The following is a 24,281-nucleotide window of genomic DNA, read 5'->3' on the forward strand; positions in this document are numbered from 1 at the left end:
TGCCACAAGGAAGAATCCATCATCAAGGATCCCCACCATTCTGGCTATCCCCTCTTCTCACTACTACTATTGGGCCTTAGGTCACACCACCAGGTTCAGGAACAGCTATTACCCTACAGCCATCAGGCTCCTGAACCAGCATGAATAACCTCACTCACCTCAACTCTGAAACGACTCCACAACCTTTAGAGGCCTCTATGACTCATGTTCTCAGTATTACTATTTTTACTTGGATAATGTCTTCTTTTGCACATTGGTTGTTTATTAGTCTTCATTTATGTACAATTGTTCATAAATTTTATTGTATTCTTTATTTTCCTGTAAATGTCTGCAAGAAAATGAATCTCAAGGTAGTAAATAGTGACATATGTATGCTCTTTGATAGGAAATTTACTTTGACTTGCATTAAATGGTTAAGAGAGCCTTTGCATGCTGACTCAGTAAAGGATGGGACTCTGTGCATAACTGCAGAGAAACATTACAGTCAATTTAAAATTTATGTCTGAATGGCTGATTATTTAAACAGCACTTCAACCCTATTGTAGTCACAACTTCCTAACTGGCAACTATTCTCATTGGCTTAACTTATCCTTCCAGATTTGTTGCTCCTTCTATTATTGGGAAGCACTTGAATGATGTTCCATGTGAAGTTTTATACAGAATGCTCACAAGATGCAGAACATGCACTCCCTTTCCCTTTCCCTGAAGGTTTACCTTTCACAGCAGCAGAGTGGTAGGTTACTTGTCCGGTTTCCAGAAGCCTACACTATTCATCCAAGGATAAGAGTGGAAATCTACAATGGCAGCTGAGTAATTTAAAACCAAATAAATAGATACGGAATAAGAGAAACTGTATCAGTAATGATGGCCATGAAAGTATCAGGGGTTTATGATATCTTGGGTCACTAATATTCTTCAAGGAATCAAATCTGCCACCCTACCCCAGTTTGGCCTATTATGTGAGTCCGGACCCACCAACATGGATGTTTAACAGCCTTCTGAATTTGCTACCAAATCCAGTGGGCAGTAGGGACTGGATAATAAATGCTAGCTTTGCCATGCTGGCAACAAAGAAATACATAAAAACAAAGAAAACTCACAGAATTAAGTTGTTGAGAGACACTAAACTACTACCATTTAGCTGATTACTTTTCTGGGTAGCCACAGTAATTTGCTATTGTTCCAACTAAAATCAATTCTGACTGCTAGTAGAGTTTTGGATTCTGCTCTATCGTTCAGTAATCCATTGAATCAATCAGTGGCTGTTCCATTGGGAACGTTGTGCATCATTTAGCAATCACAAGAGGCCGTGAGTGAGGGAAGGGGCAGGGGGAGAGGGGGAAGGGGCAGGGGGAGAGGGGGAAGGGGCAGGGGAGAGGGGGAAGAAAAGGGGGAGAGGGAGAAGAAAAGGGGGGTGGGAGAGATCCAGTTGGATTTAAGTTTTAGAGCTGGGGAAGGGTCTGTAATTCTGCAATCTGGGGTGTAAACTCCTAGCCAAAGAATTGGAAATGAGATAGAAAAAGAGCTCAATATCACCTTAGACTTGGAATTCATTAGATAGGGATGTAGGGGTTGAGGACTCTGATGAGAGTTAATCATTTGGGATCAAAAAGGATGATGAAAACAGGGCAGGGAACTTGGGGGAGAGATGGAGTTAGAGGAACCATCAGGAGGGTTTTGGATTCAATAGTTTTTGGAGCTCATGACCTTTGATATCTGAAAGGAAAAAAAATTGTTGATGGCTGCAGCATGGCATGCAGCAAAGAATGATTCCTGAAATCACCTACTAACAATAAACACTAATTTCAAAACCATTAACTTATGCAGCAAATCCTTATCACTTTTATCTGTATTTTCAAACTTCAGTTCCGCCTATTTCCTCTCCCCAACTTTCCTGCAGTGCAGAATAAAGGATAGCCATTTTAAACCTCTCCCGTTGTACCATTTTGGTTTCAGTATCACCCATTGTATCAATTGCACTTTTTTCAGTAAACACATACCTGAAAATTCAAATACATAATGCAATTTTATTTCAACACTATGCAACTGAAAAATAGTGTTTTCCCCATGAACGATTCATCAATTAAGACTATTTTCAAGTTGTTCTGCATTACTTAGAAAGGTTGATAAGACACTTGCTATCATGTAACCATCTCTTTACAATAATTCTTTTAGAGATAGTGTGGAGGAACTTGGAGACCGAGTTGCCCTGGTGACATCTAACATTGGGCAACATGGTCAAATGGCGGAGCAGACGCAAAGGGCCAAATAGCCTAATTCTGCTCCTACTTTATGGTTTTAAGTAAAATAGTTATCTAATTTCTTACTCCCACTTTGCACTAAAAATTTAAATATCACCTCCAAAACACACTAATGCCCTAAAGGCCCCAAGTAGGTCATGAATGCACAATTCAATCCATTTGTCTCTGTGAGCAAACTGCAGACCTCTATAACAGTAATAAATCCCATAAATATTGGTTCACCATGAAGATTCACTTTATTATATTAAATATATTTTCCTCTGCAGAATTGTGATGATTATAAATATGGAAGGCTTTATCCTAATTACATACCATTCTATGAGGAGGCTACCAATGAAAAACAAGCACATAGAAGGCTCTGAATTTACTTCTATACATTCCTGATACTTCTTTACAGAGCTGGTGTAAGTTCTTAGCTTTCTGAATTTTACTACTGAAAATATGAATTAATATAATTGTTGGAAAGAGCCTTTCCATAAACTATTAACAAAGTAATTATTTTCACAGGTTAGAATGACATGGTTATATTTATCAATCTAGGGGTTAGAACCTGTACTGTTCTATATTCTAGGTACTAGTTTTCACACAACTGACATTCCTCCCATCATAATGTCAGAAGTGTTGATGTTTGTCAGTGACTACACAGTGTTCAACTGCATTTGCAACTCCTTGGCAAATAAGGAGTCCTCACCTCTATGCAGCAGTATTTAGTCAACATTCAGGATTCACTAAAGAGTGTGAAGTAACATTCATGCACAGAATTGCCATGTACTAACTAGAATCAAACTGTCCACCCACCCTGGGCATTCAATAGTATTGCCCTCACTGAGTCCTCCATTATCAAAGATCAACTTTACTTGCCATATACATTTATATACACGTACTGGGAATTTGCTGTGGTGTGTTAGTCAGGGCAAGACATGTAACAACAACAAAAAAAAATCAACAATTATAAAGAATAAAAATTTATATAGAAACATGCTAATGAAGTTTGAGAATAAAGGACAAATACAGAATAAAATATGCACAAATAAATACCACCGTGTTTTGGCATTATAAAAAAGTGGACTAAAATGTCTACAGTGCAATGCAGAGATGGGGGGGAGGGGGTTTGCTTACTAGAATAGTTGATCAGATTAACTGAATGGGGGAAGAAATTTAAGATGGCATGAAGTTTTGGTTTTAATAGCCCTGTTGTTTTTTCCAGAAGGTAGATTTTGGCAAAGGCAGTTTTCAGGGGGTGGGGATTTCCTGTAGCTAGTGACTTACAAAACTTTTGTCCACCTACAAGCCACAAGACAGTAGCTCTAACAACTCTCCAATCACTCATCATGATCCAAGACAAAGCAGTGTACTTTACTGACATCCCCTCACCAACTTAAAACATATATTTTCTCTACCATTAATGAAAAATTGATACTATGAGTGCAATCTACAAAATGCACTCTAACTACTCACCTGGGCTATTCCAACAGCACTATACTTTGTGACCTTTAGCACAGCAGACAAGGACTGTGAATGTGGGAAAGCACCACCATCTGCAGGTTCCCCTTCCAAATGCACATGGTTCTTGTCTCGAAGTATACTGCTGATCCTTCATTATTGTAGAGTATAAATCCTGAACTCACTACCTAACATCACTGTGGGAGTAGGTCCAACAGAAGTACAGCAGAGTGATGTTGTTTGAAGCTTAGCTCCTGGTAGGGTCATCCATGGTGGTAAGGTCAAGAGGGGAGGTTCCAGACATAGGGCAATCCAACCAAGACCTCAATGGGTGGGGCTGGCAGAAGATGATGACATATCACAACAGTAGTGAAGGGTCCTCAATCACCTTACATTCTATCCCACTACCCGATCTGCCAAGGATAGTGTGGTGACTGCCTGCGTATCTAGCTCCCCATGTTAAACAAAGTCACGCACAGGTGTTCTCCATTAAGGGAACAAACCTTTGGGAGAACATCATACTTGACTCAAGTGATTGTACTAATACTACTACCTTGAACCAGAAGAATAAACACAAGTTAAAAAAATTGTTTAGAGAACAAAAGTGCTGAGATTTAAAAAAAACATTACAGTGTGCTGCTATGTGACAAGCTGTTTATAAAGTTTTTGTAGCCACTTTCATCTGAAGAAGATTATGGGAAAAAGAATGGAAAAAAGGGCAAGAAAGTGGAATTAATTGGATAGCTCTTTCAAAGACCCAGAACAATCTCTATAAGTGGAATAGCCTCCTTTTGTGAGTAGCTTTTAATGATTTTATTAATAATCCTTAATCAACAAACACAATAGAGTTATGGTTGCACGTTAAGTTCACCACTCACATTTGATCCCATCTTCCTCAGCATAAGCAGCACTCGCACCTTCTGTTGGATGTACATCTCATCGGGAGACTTCCCGTGGGCACCTTCACGGTTCATCTGCTCAGCTCCAGTTATTCCGTTATCACTTAATGACAGGAAGAGGAAATATTCTTAAATAGCATATTTTTATGCCTTAACACCATTAATGTCACATTTCCTTTAACTCAACAATTACTGCAGAAGACCTATGAGAAGATAATCAAAAACAACCAATGCAGGCAATCAAATTATTTTCAGAGCATGACATTATATTCTCTGATGCAAGACGTAGTTGGTTAAATCCCCAGCATTTCCAAGCCCTGGACCATATTTCAGTTTATATACATGGCTCATTATATGCCGTTCCACAATTTTTAAACATATTATTTCTCATATCCTCTTAAAACATTGAAGTCATTTGACCCATCACGCTGACTCTTACATCAATTCCATTATTCTTATTTCCACTCTGATTTCGCTGTAACTTGTATTCTCTTTGACCTCAACATCATCACTCTCATTCCCTGGCAATCCCCCCCATGTCTTCTTAAAGGTTTCTTCCCCTCAGGCAGATAATCTGATCAACCATTCTAGTTAGGCTCTCCTATCTATTACTCTCATCACTGCATTGTACTGTAAAAACTTTAAAATCACTTTTTATAATGCTCTTTACATTACCTACAGTAGTGGTAATTTACAACAGCTAATTAATGTACCAATCAAACTGTCTTTGGGATGTGGGAGGAAACTGAAGCACCTAGAGAACGTGTATGCATGACATGGACGGGACAGGTGGCATGGTAGTGTAACAGCTAACATAATGCTTTACAGTGACAGTCATTGGGATTCAATTCCTGACACTGTTAGAAGTTTGTACGTTCTCACTGTGACTGCGTGGGTTTCCTCCCAGAGTCCAAAGGTGTACAGATTAGTACATTGTGGGTATACTATAGTGGTGTTAGAAGCAAAATGATACTTGTGAGCTGGTCCCTGTGTTGGCATGTTGACACAAACAATACACTTCACTGTATACTTCGATGTTTTGATATATATGTGACAAGTAAAGCTAATCTTTAAAAAAAAATCTTTAAATCTTCAGACATCAGCTGAGGACAGGATGGAACCTGTGTGCTAAGTGCACTATCTGCTGCGTCACAACACTGCATTCTCCTGTCTGAATCAAAAGACTTCAAATCCTGCATAGAATGTAGCACGCTAAACCTAGACACAACTATTAGCCTGGGTGAAATGAAATTACCCATTCCAGATCACATTCACCTCTGCTAGGAAGTGGGGTACATGTAGTCTCAGTAAGAAGAGAACTAATTGGATTAACTCTATGGTTGAATATTCTGGCAATAATAATGGTCCAGCATCAATATTAATAAATATTACCCAAATAATATAACAAACTGGTGGTAAACAGAGACCCAAAGCAAAAGTGTTATTCTTTTAGGAATAGGGTAGGTAAACACAGAAACAAGAAGAGAGCACAAATTTAAAATAAGCAACAGAATCAGGTTTAATATTTCTGGCATGTTGTGCAATTTGTTGTTATGCAGCAGCAGAACACTGGAATACATAATAATAAAAACTAAAATTACAGTGTGTATATATTTTAAAAGTTAAACTGAATAAGCGCAAAAAGAGAAAAAGAAATAGTGAGGTAGTGTTCATGGGTTCAATGTCCATTCAGCAATCTGAAGGTAGAGGGAAAGAAACTATTTCTGAATCGTTGTGTGGGTGCCTTCAAGCTCTGCCAGTCTATCAGACCACAAGATATATGAGCAGAATTTGGCCATTCAGCCTATTGAGTCTGCTCCACTATTCTATCATAGCTGATTATTATCCCTCTCAACTCCATTCTCCTGCCTTTTCCCCATAACCTTTGATGCTCTTACTAATGAAGGACCTATCAACCTCCACTTTAACTGGAACAGAACCTCCAATCAATGGTTCTGGACTGAAAGCAAATTCAACCTTCACTTGCATTTTGAAGTTTCTTACATTAGCTTACAGTGTGAAAAAGGACATTCAAAGGCCTGTGTTTTTGCCTAAAGTGGAACTCTCTCTCATGATGACCTCTGCCAAATTATGCTCCTTTGCAAACTCATTTGCCAGAACTGATGTCACACACTCTTGAGATTGCACATCTTAAAACCAACACATCAGGCAGCACGAATACAAGTTTGCAATGCTGATGATGTACAGCTGACTTCCTGTGAAGTGGTCAACGCACGGAATAACTCTCTTGGGAAAGGGATGCATGGTTATTTTTAGAGCTTGAAATAAATCCTTACAGTGGCTCAACAACTCAACTTGATTATCGAAAGAAGTGTGTAATGGTCATAACCCATCTACAATAATTTGGAATGTTGATATACATGATGAATTTTGGAATATCTAACATTTTAAGTGTTATATATGCAAATTTCACCTGTGGATTTGTTGGTAGCAATGCCACATGAAATAATGGGTGTAGACTTGTCCTGTTCCAGAGATGTAATCACAAATTTCACAGCTGACATTCCAATGCGGTACTGAGGGGTGCTACATTGTTCTAGGTGCCATCGTTTGTATGAAATGCCAAACATGCTTCTCTCTTAAATGGACATACAAAGTCCCATGAGTTACTTCAAAGAAGGCAGTGTGGTATCCATTGATTTTTTTCCTCCTTAGATGTTGTCTGACCCACTGAGTTCCTCCAGCATTTTGTGTGTTGTTCCAGGCTTCCTGAATTATTTCCTATTTTTTGAACTACTTATTTAACTATTTTATATATGTATATATTTTAATGTAATTCACAATTTTTTTCTATTATCATGTATCGCATTTTACTGCTCCCGCAAAGTTAACAAATATCACAACATATACCAGTGATATTAAACCTGATTTTGATTCTGATTCCAATACCTGCAGTCTCTCATGTCTCTAGTGTGGTATCTTAGGAGCCTTAGCTAGTACATGTTCCTTAATCAACAATGTTAGTTACTTAAAAAGTGTCCGATTATCTTGATATTGCTGTGTACAAACTGACAGCCAAGTTTCCTGCATTTCAATCAATTAATTATTTTTGAAATATTGCAAAAAGCTTGGGAAAGTCATGTAGTGAAAAATATGAAAGACATACCACTTTTACTCAAACATCTTTTCGCTCAGGTGAGCAAATCTTCCTTATCTAAGAAGAGATGTTCTGGCATTGAAGAGGTTCAGAAGAATGATCCGGGGACTGAAAGTGTTAACATATGAAGAGTGTTTGATGGCTCTGGGCCTGTACTTAATGGAGTTTAGAACAGGGGGGAATCTCACTTAAATCTATTGAATACTGAAATGTCTAGATAGAGTGTAAGTGAAGAGGATATTTCAGATTAGATTATAGTGGAGGAGTCTAGGACCAGAGTGCACAGCCACAGAATGCAAGGATGCCCCTTTAGAACAGAGATAAAGAAGAATTTCTTTAGCCAGAGAGAAGTGAATCTTGGAATTCACTGTAACAAATGGCTGTGGAGGCCAAGTCATTAGGTATATTTAAAGCGGAGGTTGATAGGTTCTTGATTAGTCAGGGCATCAAAGGTTACGGGGAGAAGGCAGGAGAATGAGGTTGAGAGGGACAATAAGTGTTTTGATTTATCCATCTACTTAGGGATACAGCATGGAATAGGCCCTTCCAACCTTTTGAGCTACGCTGCCCAGCAAACCTGATGTAACCCTAACCAAATCAAAGGAGAATTTGCAATGACCAATTAACCTACTCAGTATGTCTTTGGACTGTGGGTGGAAATCAGAGTACTCGGGGAAAACCCATGCGTTCCATGGGGGGGGGGGGGGGGGGGAGGATGTACAAACTCCTTACACAGGATGCCAGGATTGAACTCCAACACCCTGAGCTGTAAGTGCAATAAGAACAACGTGCTAAACTACCATGGCACGGAGCAGATTGATAGGCTGAATGAACTAATTCTGCTCCTGTACCTTATGATCTTAGATAATATACCCTGCAAACAAAGTTCTCCTTTTCCTGCTTTATTTGCAGCAGCTGTACTAAGAGGGCATCTTCAGAACTCTTAAGACCTTCATCGCAGTGAACAATGTTTATATCTGGGTTTAAGCACTGCATCATTTGAATACTTAGAGCGGTTGAGCCCACTCCTACCTTCATACAAACTGGCAGCAGCAAGTCAGTAGACACAAAAGAACAGAAGTCACTTCTGTATCCTTTCTCCCTGAAGTGCCTCTAGAGTTGCTGAAACAGGATTGATCTATTAGGCTAACATCAAGGATCGAATTGTTTTTAAGTTTATAAGATTAACTTCATTTAACACATGTACATTGAAACATTGAAGTTTACAGTGAAATGTGTTGTTATGTGTGAACAACCAACACAGTCCAAGGACGTATATGTACACAACGCTGGAAGAACTCAGCAGGTCAAGCAGTATCTGTGAGAAATGAGTAGCCAACATTTCAGGCTGAGACCCTTCATCAGGAATGGGGGGGAAAGAGAGGGCTGAAGCCCAGTAATAGAGATAGGGGAGGGGGTAGGGCCTAGAGGTGCCAGGTGGAAAACCAATCAGAGGAAAGATAAAGGGGGGAGGGGATAAGCATGAAAGAACTGTAGAGATAAAGAAGCAGAAAGTTGAAAGGGGAGAGAGGCAGAGAGGGATCTGGGATAGGGGAAGGGGGAGGGGGAGGGAATTACCGGAAATTGGAGAATTCAATCTTCATACCATCAGGCTGGAGGCTACCCAGACGGTAGATGAGGTGTTGCTCCTCCAACCTGAGTTTGGCCTCATCATGACAGTAGAGGAGGCCATGTATGGCCATATCTAGATGGGAATGAGAGGCAGAGTTGAAGTGGGTGGCAACCGGGAGGTCCTGTCTATTGTGACGGACGGTCCACGGATGGGGGCAGCCTGCAAGTGTCATCATGTTTCCGGAAACAGCATAGCATGACCATAACTTACTAACGTTAATCTGTACATCTTTGGAATGTGGAACAAAAGTGGAGCACCTGGAGGAAACCCATGTGGAGAATGTACAAACTCCATACAGACAGCAGTAGAATTGAACTTGGGTCGCTGGCTAGCTCTGTAATAGTGTAATGAAAACCACCATGCTACTGTGCTGTCCATCTATAATCTATAAATATGCAACTCTTCTATTATTTTTAAAGGAGGGTAGAGAATTTCTTCCTCTAAGGCAATCCCTTAGATTTGAGGATGACTTGATTCCTCTCCAGTTGAGGTATCCAAGGAGCACTAAATGGAGGGCTCAGATTCTGCATCAGTGGGGTAGGTGGCACTTGACAAGCAATGGGTCTAGAGGTGATGTGCCCCCTCTACCATCTTCACGTGGGATTTTCAGTGCCTTTCTGGATGTCTTCCTTCATTTTGATTGGCCACAGGCTAAGAGTTGCCATGACTAGTGAGGATTTTATATTTTTCTCCCCCAAAGGGACTGGCAGAGCACTTTCTCTGTCCTAGTAATGTCCTACAATTCTAGAGTCCAGAAAAGATTGCTTGTTTCTAGGGACATGAAAGACACAGCCCACCATCATGTACTTCCACCGGACTGTAAATTAACTCTTGCTAATGGCCCAAGAGAGGATGCTGATACTGGTTCCTTTGACATACCATTGGAGTGGACGATTTTGATTGACAGTACTCAAGTTACATCAGCCTATATGATGTTAACTTGGCTTTTCCCATTTTCTTTTCTTTCAGATTTCTGGAAACTGCTGCATTCTGTACTTCACATGTAAAGCACTTCTCCCTTTCGGTCCTCATTCATCTCTCTCCATGTACACCTCAGAATTAAAATCAGCCACAGTTAACAAACGCTCAACTGCCATCCACATACTCATTCATCCAGACTTCCTGGTCTCAATCCTTTCATAATACATTCCTTTTGTTCTCTCCACCTCTCTGCTATTGAAGTAGAATCTTAGGTGGCAATGAGAAGGTGTACTGGAATGAGACAGATCAGCTGGCTGAGTGATATTGCAACAAAAATCTTGCACTCAATGACAATTAAGACCAAGGAATTGATTGTGGACTTCAGGAAAGGGGAAGTTGTGAGAACACACACCAATCCTCTCTGAGGGTCAGTAGCTGAAAGGGTAAGCAGCAAGTTCCTGGACATCAACATCTCAGAGGATCCATCCTGGGCCCAACACATTGGCACAATCACAAAGAAGGCACACCAGCAGCTCTACTTTATTAGTAGTTTGAAAAGATTTGGAATATCAGCAAAGACTCTTGCAAATTTCTACAGGTGTGCTGTGAAGAGCATTCTGACTGGCTGTATCACAGTCAGGTATGAAGCTACCAATGCCCAGGACCTCAAGAGGCTGCAGATGACCGCAGATTCAGCTAATCCCATCATGGGCAAAAACCTTCCCCTCCATCAAGGCCATTGTCAATAGACAGTGCACAAAAACAACAAATTTCAAGAAATAGGTCAGTGATAATAAAACTGATTCAGCTAGATAAAAGGCCATTGACTTGAGACAATGATCTTGGTTCTCTCCAAACAGATGTTATTTAACCTGGCGAATATTTCCAGCATTACCTTTTTGTTTCAGATTTTCAGCATCTGCCATTTTTGCATTCATGCTTTGAGATGCAGGTAAATCCATGTTTCCCAAGTGTACAGAGGGATGGGAAACTGCTGCTGCTTAGTAGTACACAAACTTAGTGCCAAGTTTTCCTCAGGTGGCCAAAAGTTGTGTTGAAGCACTGGAGTCAGTCACAGATACTGCACAGCCAGAAACAGGCATTTTGTCTAAGTAGTACAAACAAAGTTTATATATGCTCCACATAAACCTCCTCCCACTCCTCTATATATCACTCTATCAGCATAAATTATTCCTTTTACCTATCTATTCCTTTCCAATAATTTTCTTGATCAAATTTTAAGTGTAAGAAATATTAAACCAATGCTTGAAAGAAAAGGGTCACATTATGCTATTTTGAGACATCATATGATTTTGTACTATTTGAATTTCAAGTTCAAGGCCACCCTATTTACTTAGCTATACAAATCCAGCCCTTCAAGCCATGCCGCCCCAGCAACCTCACAACCCCAATTAACCCTAACATTATCACAGGTCAATTTACAATGACCAGTTAACCTACCCAGTATGCCTTTGGACGGTAACTGGAGCACCAGAGAAAACCCACACGTTCCAAGGGGAGAACGCACAGAGACTCCGACTGAACGGTGCCAGAATTCAACTCCAAACTCCAGAATATCCCATGTTATAATAGCATCGCATTAACTGCTACGCTACTGCGGCTCACGGCTATTGCTATTCGACTGTATACATGTACACCACCAAACAAAACAGCATTCTTCCAGACCACGATGCACGATACACTACATATTACTTTGTATTTGTGTTGTGAGTTATATCACCACAAATACATAAACAAGTAATAAAATTAACAAATAAGAAATAAAGAAAGCAATGCAGCTTCACTGCATTCACTTGGAGTTTTAAGTTATCTGAGCAAAAGCTTGGCTGATTATAAGGAGAAGCTTACAGAAGGAGAAGATTAGATGGGAATTGCAAGGTTTTGGGAACTGAAGGCATGGGTGTTTGTAATGGTGTAATTAAACATATGTATCAACAAGAAGCCAGAAGAGGAAGGAGGCAAATATTGAAAAGAGCAGAACTGGGTAGATTGAAATGATGATTTGATTTGAAATCAGCATTCCAAATTAGCCTGGTTCATTTTCTGACATTTATCAGATTAAGGAACAAAATAATTAACCAGATAGCAACGTTCTTTGATGAGATCCAAAGTCATTTGGCTCTGATCTTCCTAGCATTCAGATGGACAAAGTCTCTACTCTTTCCATGATGATGCTAGACAAGGAATCAAATAGGATATATTTGAAAAGTCAAGGAAAGTAAAGCAAAAGAAAAAAAAGGAATCTCTACCTAGGGCATTTGCAAATACAACACTTCAGACACCAAAATGCCTGAAAATGATACATTTTAATGACTGTGGCATACAATTTCAATACTGTTGATTGATTCTGAGTCAAAGCATACTTTGGGAAATATTCAGCTCACATTCATTAAAATCCACAGTGCAGATTTTGGACACACAATTTCTGAAGATCTGAACATGCATGATCAAAATGACATTGGACAAAAAGCAACCTGAACAGAACTTGAACATTGGCAAATGACAGGAAACCACTTATCCTGCATTACTTGGGCTTTGCACTTGCTGTAGTGCATTTGCAACTAACCCAAGACCAGCAATTTTAAACTGCAGTCTATTGGGCCAAATTTCATGTTATTAATAACTAAGTGGTGAATTGGCAGCTCAATAACATTAAAACATTCTTAACATGCATTTAAGGTCATAAATACTGTGGTTAACTTTGACTAAACACAGAGGGGCAGGCTGTCTCCTCAAACACTCTAGAGCCAGGGTCCCCAACCTTTTTTATGCAATGGACCCCTGCCATTAACTGAGGGGTCCATGAATTCTAGGTTGGGAACCCTGCTTTAGAGGAAATACAAGTCGTATATACAATATATATACCCGTTGATACTATCTGAGATGGAACTCAGCTGGTTGTAACTTCATTATCAAACTTACCCAAAATATACATCTGATAAGGTATCCAACATGCCACTAGAAGCATCCCATTCTGCCCGAGTTAGTACATTTGTTGTTGAAACCTCCTTGACAATCTTTCTTTCTACCCCCTATAAACTCTGCTGGATTGGTCTAATTGATGTCATTCTGCTATCGCAACACCCGCTGTGTTTGCTGACTGACATATATTAGCATCCCATTGAGACTGTGACACAAAGGACCAGGTTTACAGCGTGTAAATGGGCAGTGAGGCCGAACAACAACAGTACTGTGACACTTGTGCTGAAGGACCCATAAAAGCTTTGGTGTTATGTTGGCAGTTCTGCTATATAACAATAAACAGAGAATTCTAGTCTATAGAGTAACACGCACAAAATGCTGGGGAACTCAGCAGGTCAGGCAGCATCAATGCAAAGGAATAAAGAGTTGACACCTCAGGCAGGACATGAGGATATTTGTGTCTAGTCTATAGAATTTGAAGACTCATGTGCAGTCTATTAGGTTGCAGGTTAGTATTTTCCATGAATTGATTAGTATATACCAATTAATTTACAAAACTGGGACATGCACTGAAGCAGCATTTCATCTTATTTCTAAGAAGGATTTAAATTATAAATTGTTGAATTGAATAATATCTTTATTTTATGTCAAACAATTCAGATGCTTTCTGTATGACAATGCTATTCTTAAAACTGTTCTTATCCAAAGTCCAGGTAATCTTAAAAGACTAGTTACTGTTTCTCAAGAACAAATTTACTTGGTACAAAAGAACACTGTGGCGGCCACAATAATTTTATACCAGTGCTGCTTTTAACAGCTGATAGGCTTGACTACTCAATTTGAACAATGCTCAAAAGCGAACAAGCAGATAGCAGCCAAGTTGAACGACAATGAATTTATTTACAAAACTTATTTAATTTCTTGATCTCCCTTTTCACAGCCCAAATCCTACTTACCTACAAGGATCCATGATTTCCCGTCGCTGGAGTTGCTGTGTGCTCAACTGAGTGGAATCTGTCACCCCTCCCCCCTGCCACCTCCACCCCCACCCTTCAGGAATCAGCTCAGTTGAGAACCAAGGGAAATCACAGCACATTTTTGGCCTGTGCTTGAAGACTGTCTATACTGCAGTGACACAAACTCTCATGCGTACAAAATGCCACATGCCGATGCAAAAGTCCTATGTATTTCTGGGGTGTACATGTATCGCTGAGAAGCTCAACAAACAACCAAAGCAAATTTACTCTGTGAATTGAGTGGTAACTCTTTTGAGTAAATTATGACTTCTGACTTCATGGGAGTGTGAGCTATCACATCTGGTGCAGTGAAGCTGCTGTCAATTCTCAGAGCTGTGACAGCATTGAAATTTAAAAAAATGTTACTCTACACATTGTCAAATTGTCAAGTTCTGCTTGTGAGCAAACTAAGCATTTTATTCCATCTGAATGAGAAGTGTTGAACACAGCAAATCAGAATATTCGGTTATTCTGATTTTTCCTGCTGTGACAAACATTTCATGACACTCATATATTATAATTCTATGGTTAGTACAAAGTATGCTGGAACAACAAAGAAAGTAACTCCTAAGAACTAGCTATGCTTCACACATGCAAGGCACCACGGTGCCTAGGAAGTATTAATAACGGGGAACAGGAAAGGACCATCACATGCAACTCCAAAGTATAAAGGTGAGGAGAAAAGAGATTTATTTTTAAGGCACAGTGAGAGAAAAAAAAGACATAATTCCCTCTTACATACCAAATGATTGAACCAATGTCAAACATTAAAAAATATGTAAACACAAGAGATTCTACAGATGCTGGAAATCCAGAGTAGTGCAGACAAAATGCTGAGTATTTTACGCAATAAGTAATAACATAAGAGTAATACAGGATTGGCATGCTCTAATTAACACTCTGGCTCCTGTGTTATTTTGTGTTCATAACATTGGAACTCAGTGCACTGTGGTTACTTTTTAAAGAGAGGCAGTCTGCTCTGTACGTTGAGTTTAAATTTAGCTTTACATTTGGCTGCAGTTATCTCCACCTGCTGGAGATGGTCTTGACCTTCTTGCCTTGGGTAATCCAAATTGTTCTAGATAGCAGATATCGTACCAAACAATTTAGCTTTACATCAATACAAACTGAGTAACAAAACAGTCTTGAGGAGTGCTTTTAAAGAAATAATACAGCAACTATATGTTCATTTTAATAAAACAATAACAAGCTTTGATTTTTTTCAGCTGTTCTATAATTACAAAATAAGCTGGTCCTATAATTATAAAATAATTTTGTTGACTGTAAATTGTTTAAAGACTCTTACTGCATCATGACCTATTTATGGCGATGTGAAAGAAAAGGGCGCTTTGTTTTCAAGTAATAAGGCACCTACTCTCTAGCTAACACATGATATAGTCCGAACAGACCGGGTCAGAGTAAATTCTGCAGTGGAGGGTGAGAATAGCTTAAGTGAAATTAAAGGCAGTCTCATTGTGATCTACATAATGAGCCTCATTTCTTTTAATTCATTTATAAGCCAGTGAATCTTTACTACAATATTAAATTTTAAAAATATTTTAAAGCTGCAGCTCCACAACATTTTTAAATCTGAGCATGGCTAACAAGGCTGCTGATAATAAGGATGAAAAATAGAAGCACGTTTCTACACAGTCCTTCATTGTCAAGTCAGTTCATCGTGCTTTAAAGTGAGGCATCATGGAATATAAGTAATTTTATTATGTTTCATGCATCTTCATGTTCATGTTAACCAGTTAAATCCCAGGTCACTGAACTTGCCTTCCTTCAGAGAAAAATAGCAAGAGCTTGTAGGAAAGATTTTTTGTAATTACTTTCCTTTTAAATTCTGTACACGTGGCCTCTAGTTCTACATTCACTGACAAAATAAATAACCTAATGATTTACCTACTCTCATTATCTTAAATATCTGCAATATTATCTCTTGTCAAATGAAAATAAACACCCTTGTTAGCATTTTTCTTTATGAATTAATTATTTAATTGGTGAGTTTCCTCTAAACCCTTCATAATCCCCTAGAACCAGCAACATCATTATACATAACGCAGAGTAGCTATTCAGACACATATTCCGATAATGTCCAGAATTTTGCTTTACTGATAAGTGTTTCATGAATTCTAAATGTTTTCTTCAAGTTAAGTGAAATTGCTAAAATTCTTCCCACACTTTGCCAGCAAATGTCTTACCATTCCCCCCAGACTGCTCCCTTAATTATTACCATTAAAATTCATTTACACAGAACAATGTAAATCCAGTGTTATGTCTTGCAGAAGATGATCAACTAATTTTCTGGCTGAGTATTATTACTAAATTCTAGGATTACAGATAGGTTTCAACTAAGTTCACAGATCCAGATTCATGAGCAACACTAGTAATTGTTATCCCAGGAAGTGATACCTTCCATTTATCAACACTGAACCTCTTTGTGCATCTGTCAGGACTTCACCTACTTCACGAGCTTTAACCTTCTCTGCAGGTTTAACAAATTACAAATACTTTGGAAATCCATGCAAATGACATACAATGGATTAGTATTTACAATTAGTACAGTAAACATACTGCTGAGCTGTGACCATTTTAAAAGCAATCTAACTGCAATCCACATCAAGTTATGAACTCTACATTCAGGTAATGCAAATATCTAATCAGCCAATATGTGGCAGCAACTCAATGCATAAAAGCATGCAGACATGGTCAAAAGGTTCAGTTGCTGTTCAGATTAAACATCAGGATGGGGAAGAAATGTGATTTAAGTGAATTTGACCGTGGAATGACTGTTGGTGCCAGTGGTCTGAGCATCTCAGAAACTGCTGATCTCCTGGGATTTTCACTCGCAACAGTTTCTAGAGTTTGCTGAGACTAGGGTGAAATGCCTTGTTAATGAGAGGTCAGAGGAGAATGGTCTCTAAGAGAAAGGCAACAGTAACTCAAATAACCATGAGTTATAACAGTGTGTGCAAAGGAGTATCTCTGAACACACAAGTGGAACCTTGAAGTGGATGGACTACAGCAGCAGAATTCCACACTGAGTTTCACTCCTGTACTTAATAAAGTGGCCCCTGAATGTATATTCTAGAAATTAATCAGCCAAAATAATAAATTATCACAAAGGCTCATGTTTGCCTTTAATAACAATTGCATCTCAACAGAAGACTCCTGATCTACTGTTCTACATATGCCAAGGGAGTTTACCTCCTTCCTCTTCCACTTCAATTGTTATTTTCTTCTTATAGAAACATAGAAAACCTACAGCACAATACAGGCCCTTTGGCTCACAAAGCTGTGCCAAACATGTCCTTACTTGAGAAATTACCCAGGATTACCCATACATAGCCCTCTATTTTTTTGAGCTCCATATACCTGTCCAGGTGTCTCTTAAAAGACCCTATCATATCCACCTCCACCACTGTCGCTGGCAGCCCATTCCACACACTCACCACTCTCTGCATAAAAAAACTTACCCCTGACATCTCCTCTGTACCTACTGCCAAGCACCTTAAAGCTGTGCCCTCTTGTGCTAGCCACTTCAGCCCTGGGAAAAAGCTTCTGACTTAGTGTACTATGAAGTACTGCAGCTCTCCAGCCCCTTTTAATGGCTCACCTTGATTCACAATGCTCGCAATGAAACGCTACTGTCAACCTACCTTTTAAATGATGCCAGTGTTCTCAGCTTCACAGTTTCAGAAAATTAATAACATTCACCTTTGTATGCTACATTTCTTGCTGTCACTCTAAAAGCTTTACAAACCTTAAGTAACTTTCCCAACAGTTATAAATTAACTATAAGTAGTGTTTTCACAAACATTTCCATCTTGTTGGTTTCTGCCTCTGCCATAATGTCACATTTCAGCCAAATGGTCCATGAATTTTTGATACTTTCTTATAATTCGTGCTCTTAGTTGAATGATTCATTCCCACATAGCGAATAGTGAATTCACATGGTGAATGTCTTCCTTTGTTAGTGAAATACCAGAACAGGAAATTAAATGTTCATTCTGGCCACAGCACTCTACAGTTTGGCCACATCTTTCCCTAGAATTGTGTTTTACGGCACTCCTTCTAAGGTTCAATTGGCTTTGTCGACTCAAAATCAGGTCTAATACCACTGAAGTACATACGCACAGATATCTCCCTCTATCTCTATTTACACATACAATGCAGAATAGGCCATTCCGGCCCTTCAAGCCACACTGCCCAGCAACCCACCTATTTAACCCCAGTCTAGGAAATTTACGATAACCAATCAACCTACTAACCAGTACATCTTTGGACTGTGGGAGGAAACTGGAACACCAGAAGAGAACCCATGCACTCCACAGGGAGGACGTACAAACTCTTTACAGAGGATGCTGGGATTGAACTCCGAAATCTACCTCCCTGTGCTGTAATGACCATTACGCTATAGTGGTGCCTGATATACTGTATATATTTATATAAAAGCAGGCAAAAAAGAGAACAAAAAGAAGTGTTCATGGGTTGGTTTATTGTCCATCCAGAAATCTGATGGCGGAGGGGTAGAAACCATTTCTAAAATTTTGAATGTGTATCTTCAGACTCCTGTACCTCCTCTTATGTCCTGCGTGATGGGGGTCTTTAATGATGGATGCCGCCTTTTTAACGCAATGCTTTTTGAAGTTGTCCTCAATGCTGCAGAAGCTAGTGCCTATGATGGAGCTGGCTGAGCCTGCAACCTTCTGCAGCCTTTTCCAATCCTGTGCAGTGGCCTCTTCATACCAGACAGCCAAGTAACCAGCTAGAATGCTCTCCACAGTCTATTAAATATTCCGTATTATTTGACCTTCAGTAATCTGCACTGTTTTAAGCATGCACTCATTGAATTTCATCTGCTCCTTCCCTACACTCTGCCTTGCTCAGTTTGCAATTTCGAAGTTGCAGCCTTTAATTTTGGTGTTCTAAATTTGTTGTTGATTTTTCTGCAGATACCAGTCATTCATGGCCATTGTTAATATAGGGGAGAGGAAAACAATGCGTAACATTGGGACGTTACAATAGGGAGCAGTTAGCGTAACACCATTACAGTGCCAGCAACCAGGGCTCAATTCCACTGCCTTCCTGTAAGGAGTTTGTACATTCTCCCCGTGACCATATAGCATCCCTCTAGCGGTTTTGGTTTCCTCCTACATTGCAAAGACGTACAGGTTAGTGGGTTAATTGGTTACATAGGTGTAATTGCAGGCTCACTGGGCCAGAAAGGCCTGTTACCAGGCTGTATCTCTAAATCAAATAAATATTTCATAACAGCATCTGTCCACAGACAAATACAGATGCAAAATGAACGATGGAGCTGGTACCACATTTGTCCTTCAGTACATTTAACCCCTAGTTATTTTAGATGAGCTAATTTATAACTCGTCATATAATTGTAGAATGCAGGCTAATCTGCAGCAGTTAAACTTCTTCGCAATTTCAGCACTTTGAAACTAAATGCAATTAGAAATTACATGTGTTATGCAAGAATCAAATGTGAAAACCTAACCTATTTGTATTCAGTTCTTATTCAGGCTCTAGAGATCAGCTACACCAAACAATCTGCAGGAGGAAGTCACTGGGCTGAGCGACATTAGTGGGGGTAAAGGAATTGTTGATAATTCCTCCTCTCCCCACCCCTCCTCCAGATTTTGCTCAGCCAGTTGAGCTCCTCCAGCAGATTGTTGCTCAGATTCCAGCATCTACAGTGTTTTCATTCTCTCACCCCCTCTCTCTCTCCCAACACTAGCTTACTGAGAAGCTACATATTAAATGGAGTTTAGAATAAATTCAAGAGAGGAGCACAGAATCTGCTAAGCTTCAAACACCAGTCCTCTGAATCTATGCACAGAAAATTTTTTGGCTTGCCTCTGCTTTAAGGGAATTATTTCATTGGTCAGCTGTCAGAATAAATTAAACCTCCACTGGGCAAATCAGTGGCCAGGCCAGCAACATGTCTGTGAAACTACTGAAGACATTTTTTTGGTCATTTCTCAACCTTAGCTCAGATTTCATTTTGTAACTACAGTACTGTGAAACAGTCTAAGGCACATATATACAACTAGGGAGCCTAAGATTTTTCCACAGTACTGTATTTGTCGATGTGGAACAAACAGCAAGTTTGTAAATCTGGTGGGAGCAAAGGATGTTGGGAATGGTGAGGGTGGAGCACCACAGGAGGGGTGTGGGACAGGTAGCAGAGAAGGAGTGCCAGGGGCAAGTGGTGGTACGGATGTAGACATACCCAGCCCTGAGGCACCAGGCAAGGTCATTTGATTATAAACAATTAGTTTATAAATTACAGAATGTCTTTCTGGTACTTCCTGCTCCGCCTTTTACCAACCATGATTCCTCGCTCCTTAACACTCTCAATACACAATAGAGACCTATATCAGAATCAGGTTTATCAACTCTCACAAATGTTAAGAAATTTGTTTTGTTGTGGGCAGCAGTACAGTGTAATACATAAAATTACTACAACACTATGCAAAAGTCTTAGGCTTCCTGGCTGTATGGATGTGTCTAAGTCTTTTGCACAGTAAAATATTTGTATATTAATACTGATCCCACTCAGCTCAAACAACTTCACTAATAGCTGAAATAAGATTATCATTTATTCTTAATGCAATAAGACAATGTTAAAAATGGCAAAATTTCTAATTAACACTTTCACCATACAATTACAATCTGAAGAACAGAATTTATAGGCAAAATTACCACACATAAGTCAATATATTTTTCTAAAATGCTGTCTAGAAAATGCCACTTGCCATTTTAATGGAAACTGTAGTAAGGATGATGTCATTTTAAATTGCCAGTTTTATAATTTAAATCACTGACCATTTTTATTCATTTCAATGGAGAAAGGATCTTAGCTTAGAGAATCAAGAGGCAGAATTAATTTGTGTGATAAACAGCAAACAGTAATAAACACTGGTGAGCATTGTCTACAGCCCCCTCAAACAGTGATGATGTAGGGCATAGTACAGAACAGGAAATTAGAGGTTAATTACATTTAGCAAGGGTAATCCAATGATCATGGAGAATTTTTATCTGCATACAGACCAAACAAACCAAATTAGTAATAATACTAAAAAGTGATTATGTATAAGAGTTAGTTTTATTAATTGGTGTGTTGAGCATCCATCTAGGTAGGGCAGGAGTTCCCAACTATTTTATGCCATGGACCAATACTATTAAGTAAGGGGCCTGTGGACCACAGGTTGAGATCCCCTGAACTAAGCGGTATTTTAGAGGCAATATTTTTTAATTTAATCTTTATTTAGATACGACATGGTAACAGGCCATACTGGCTCATTAAGCCCTTGCCACCTAATTACACCCATATGTCCAATAAACCTATAAACCCGTAAGTCATTGGGATGTGGGAGGAAACCGGAGCATCTGAAGAAAACCCACGGTCACAGGTTAAACGTACAACAGACAGAAGCAGAAATGAACCCAGGTCGCAGCCGTTGTAATAGTGTCACACTAACCAGTAGGCTACGGTGCTGCCCCCTGTGCAATGAAAAAAGTTTAATTAATAATTTGGTAATTAAGGGGCCTTTAGGGAAGAGTAATCATAACAGGACAGAATTTTAAATGAAGATTGAAAATGAATTTTATCAACCTGAAACCATGGTCTAAACTCTAAGCAAAGTGAATTATAAAGATGTGAGATCTGAATTGACCAAGGTAGATTGGGAAACTACATTGAAAGGTATTGTAGCGATGCACTACATACAGAGCTAGAAACAACGACACGCAGTCAAGTAAGTTGTTTCGAGACTAGTTTATTCAAACTTCGCGGCGCTGTCTTTTAATCCCTAGTTCCCGCCCTCTCCGGGCAGAAATGACATCAGAGGTGCATTACCAAAGTCTCTCCCTGCGCGCGGGCTATTTGTGAGCCGGTTCGCCTGCGCAGAAAGTGGGTCGCCACAGTATTACAGTAAATAGCAATAATTAAAACACTTAAAGAATGCATAATTCACAGCAAATATATGCTGTGAATTAAAGCATATTAAGAATTGCTTAATGAACAATAATTTAGTATTAAAGTACAAAAACCAACAGAATTGGACTAGTTGTGGCTAACATGAAGTGTTTAAGGTAGTATTAGCAAACAAAAAAAGGCTTACTATGTTGCCATCAAAAATAGTAAGCCTGGGGAATGGGAACCCTTCAGAATTCAGTAAAGAAGGGCCAAGATATTTTCAAGATAAAGGAATGTAGAAATCAAGAGTGATCTAATGAATCAGAATCAGGTTTATATCGCTGGCATGTGTTATAAAATATGTTAACTTGGCAGCCGCAGTTCAATGCAATAGATGATACAATAGAAAGAAAAATAAATAAGTAAATCAATTACAGTAATATATATAGCGCACAATCAGAAATAATATATATATATAAATTTAAAACGCGAGGTAGTGTTCATGGGTTCAAAGTCCATTTCAGAATTGTAAGGCAGAGGGGAAGAAGCTGTTTCTGAATCACTGAGTGTGTGCCTTTAGACTTCTGTACATCCTTCCTAATAGTAGCAATGAGAAGAGGGCATACCCTGGGTGATGGGGGTCCTTAATAACAGATGTCACCTTACTGAGGCATTGCTTCTTGAAGATGTCTTGGGTACTACAGATAGCAAGATAGCACTGACTAATTTTATAACTTTCTGTTGCTTTGTTTGGTCCTGTGCAGTAGCAACTCCACCTTCCCCTACCCCCCAACCAACCATCCCCGTACCAGACAGTGATGCAGCCTGTCATCACTGAACACAAAGACTGTAAAAGTTCCTCATGATACATAAAAGAGAAAATATCAGCAAAGGCCAACATTACTGATAGAGACTGGAACAATTCTATTTGGGAATAAGGAAATGACAGAAAAGCTAAACAAATATTTTGTGTCTGTCTTCACAGAAGATACTGAACCTCAAAAGCAGTAAGTTTAGAATGAATGAGCAACCGAAATAAGTTTAACATTAGCAAAGACGTATTGGAGTGATAAATGGAGATAATAATGATAAATTCCCTAAGATTCTAAGAGAGAGCTATCAAAATAGTGACACATTGCTTGCCATTTTCCAACTTTCTACATCCTAGGAAGTGTCCCACAAATTGGAAAGTAGCAAATATAATTCACTATTTCATAAATTGGTAACTACAGGCCAGGTTGCTACTGATGTCAGACTGAGCTGTTGCCAGATCTATTTCCTAACACAAAAGATTCTACAGATGCTCGAAATCCAGTGTGAAACACACAAAATTGCTGAAGGAACTCAGCAGGTCAGGCAGCATCTATGGAGAGGTATAAACAGTTGATGTTTTGGGCCAAGACCCTTCATCAGGACTGGAAAGGGGTACAGAAGCCAGAATAAGATGGCGAGGGAAGGGAAAGGAGGATAAACTAGAAGGTGTTAAGTAAAGCCAGGTGAGGGGGGATGCAGGTGGTTTGGGGAGGGGATGAAGTGAAAAGCTGGGAGGTGAGAGATGGGAAAAGGGGAGAAAAGGAAGGAAGGGCACCAGAGGGAGACCAGAAGGGAGAATGGAAAAAGAGAGAAGCAGGAGAGCGATGAAATTATTAGAAGTTGGACATATCAATGTTTATGCTGTAAGTTGAAGGCTACCCAGACAGAATATGAGGTGTTGCTCCTCCAACCAAGAACCTACTTTCTTTCGCTAAGCAGTCTCTTAAGATTAAGGATTATTTGCTAGGTTTGTAGATTCCAATAAAGCCAATGCTGCTGATATTTCCACACATAAGCAGGGGGTCCATATGAAACAAGGAGCATGTATTTTGTGAGATGGTAGGAATAGAAGCTTTTAGAAAGGCAAGAGTAAAGCTGCTATGTTCCATTTATACAAGGCTGTGGTGAGATGGCTTCAGAAATATTGTCAGGAATTTAACAGAATGGACGTGCACTGCAACACTCAACCCAACATTTGCATGGTATGAGTTGTCCCCTGGAGACTTCTACAAGGATGACCATACACTGACTGCACTGGATAGAGCCAAGGCCATGTGACCAGACAACATCCGTAC

At 39.4% G+C, this 24,281-nt stretch overlaps 1 protein-coding gene across 2 annotated transcripts in view; it reads right to left on the reverse strand.

Annotated features, from left to right (window-relative positions):
• The window catches only part of ctnnbip1 (catenin, beta interacting protein 1), an 85,823-nt gene that overhangs the window by 42,235 nt on the left and 19,307 nt on the right, over positions 1-24,281 (reverse strand). The window contains exons 1-2 of one of the 2 annotated variants that reach the window (XM_073032246.1): positions 14,175-14,237; positions 4,583-4,706 (exon numbers count right to left, since the gene is read on the reverse strand). In XM_073032246.1, coding sequence (XP_072888347.1) covers positions 4,583-4,706; positions 14,175-14,188 — 138 coding nt within the window. In that variant the 5' untranslated portion in view covers positions 14,189-14,237. Of the gene's footprint in view, positions 1-4,582; positions 4,707-14,174; positions 14,238-24,281 lie in introns of those variants that run through there. The other variant, XM_073032247.1, reaches the window with a different exon arrangement.

The sequence above is a fragment of the Hemitrygon akajei genome, chromosome 29 (assembly GCF_048418815.1).
Source record: "Hemitrygon akajei chromosome 29, sHemAka1.3, whole genome shotgun sequence".
NCBI lineage: Eukaryota > Metazoa > Chordata > Chondrichthyes > Myliobatiformes > Dasyatidae > Hemitrygon > Hemitrygon akajei.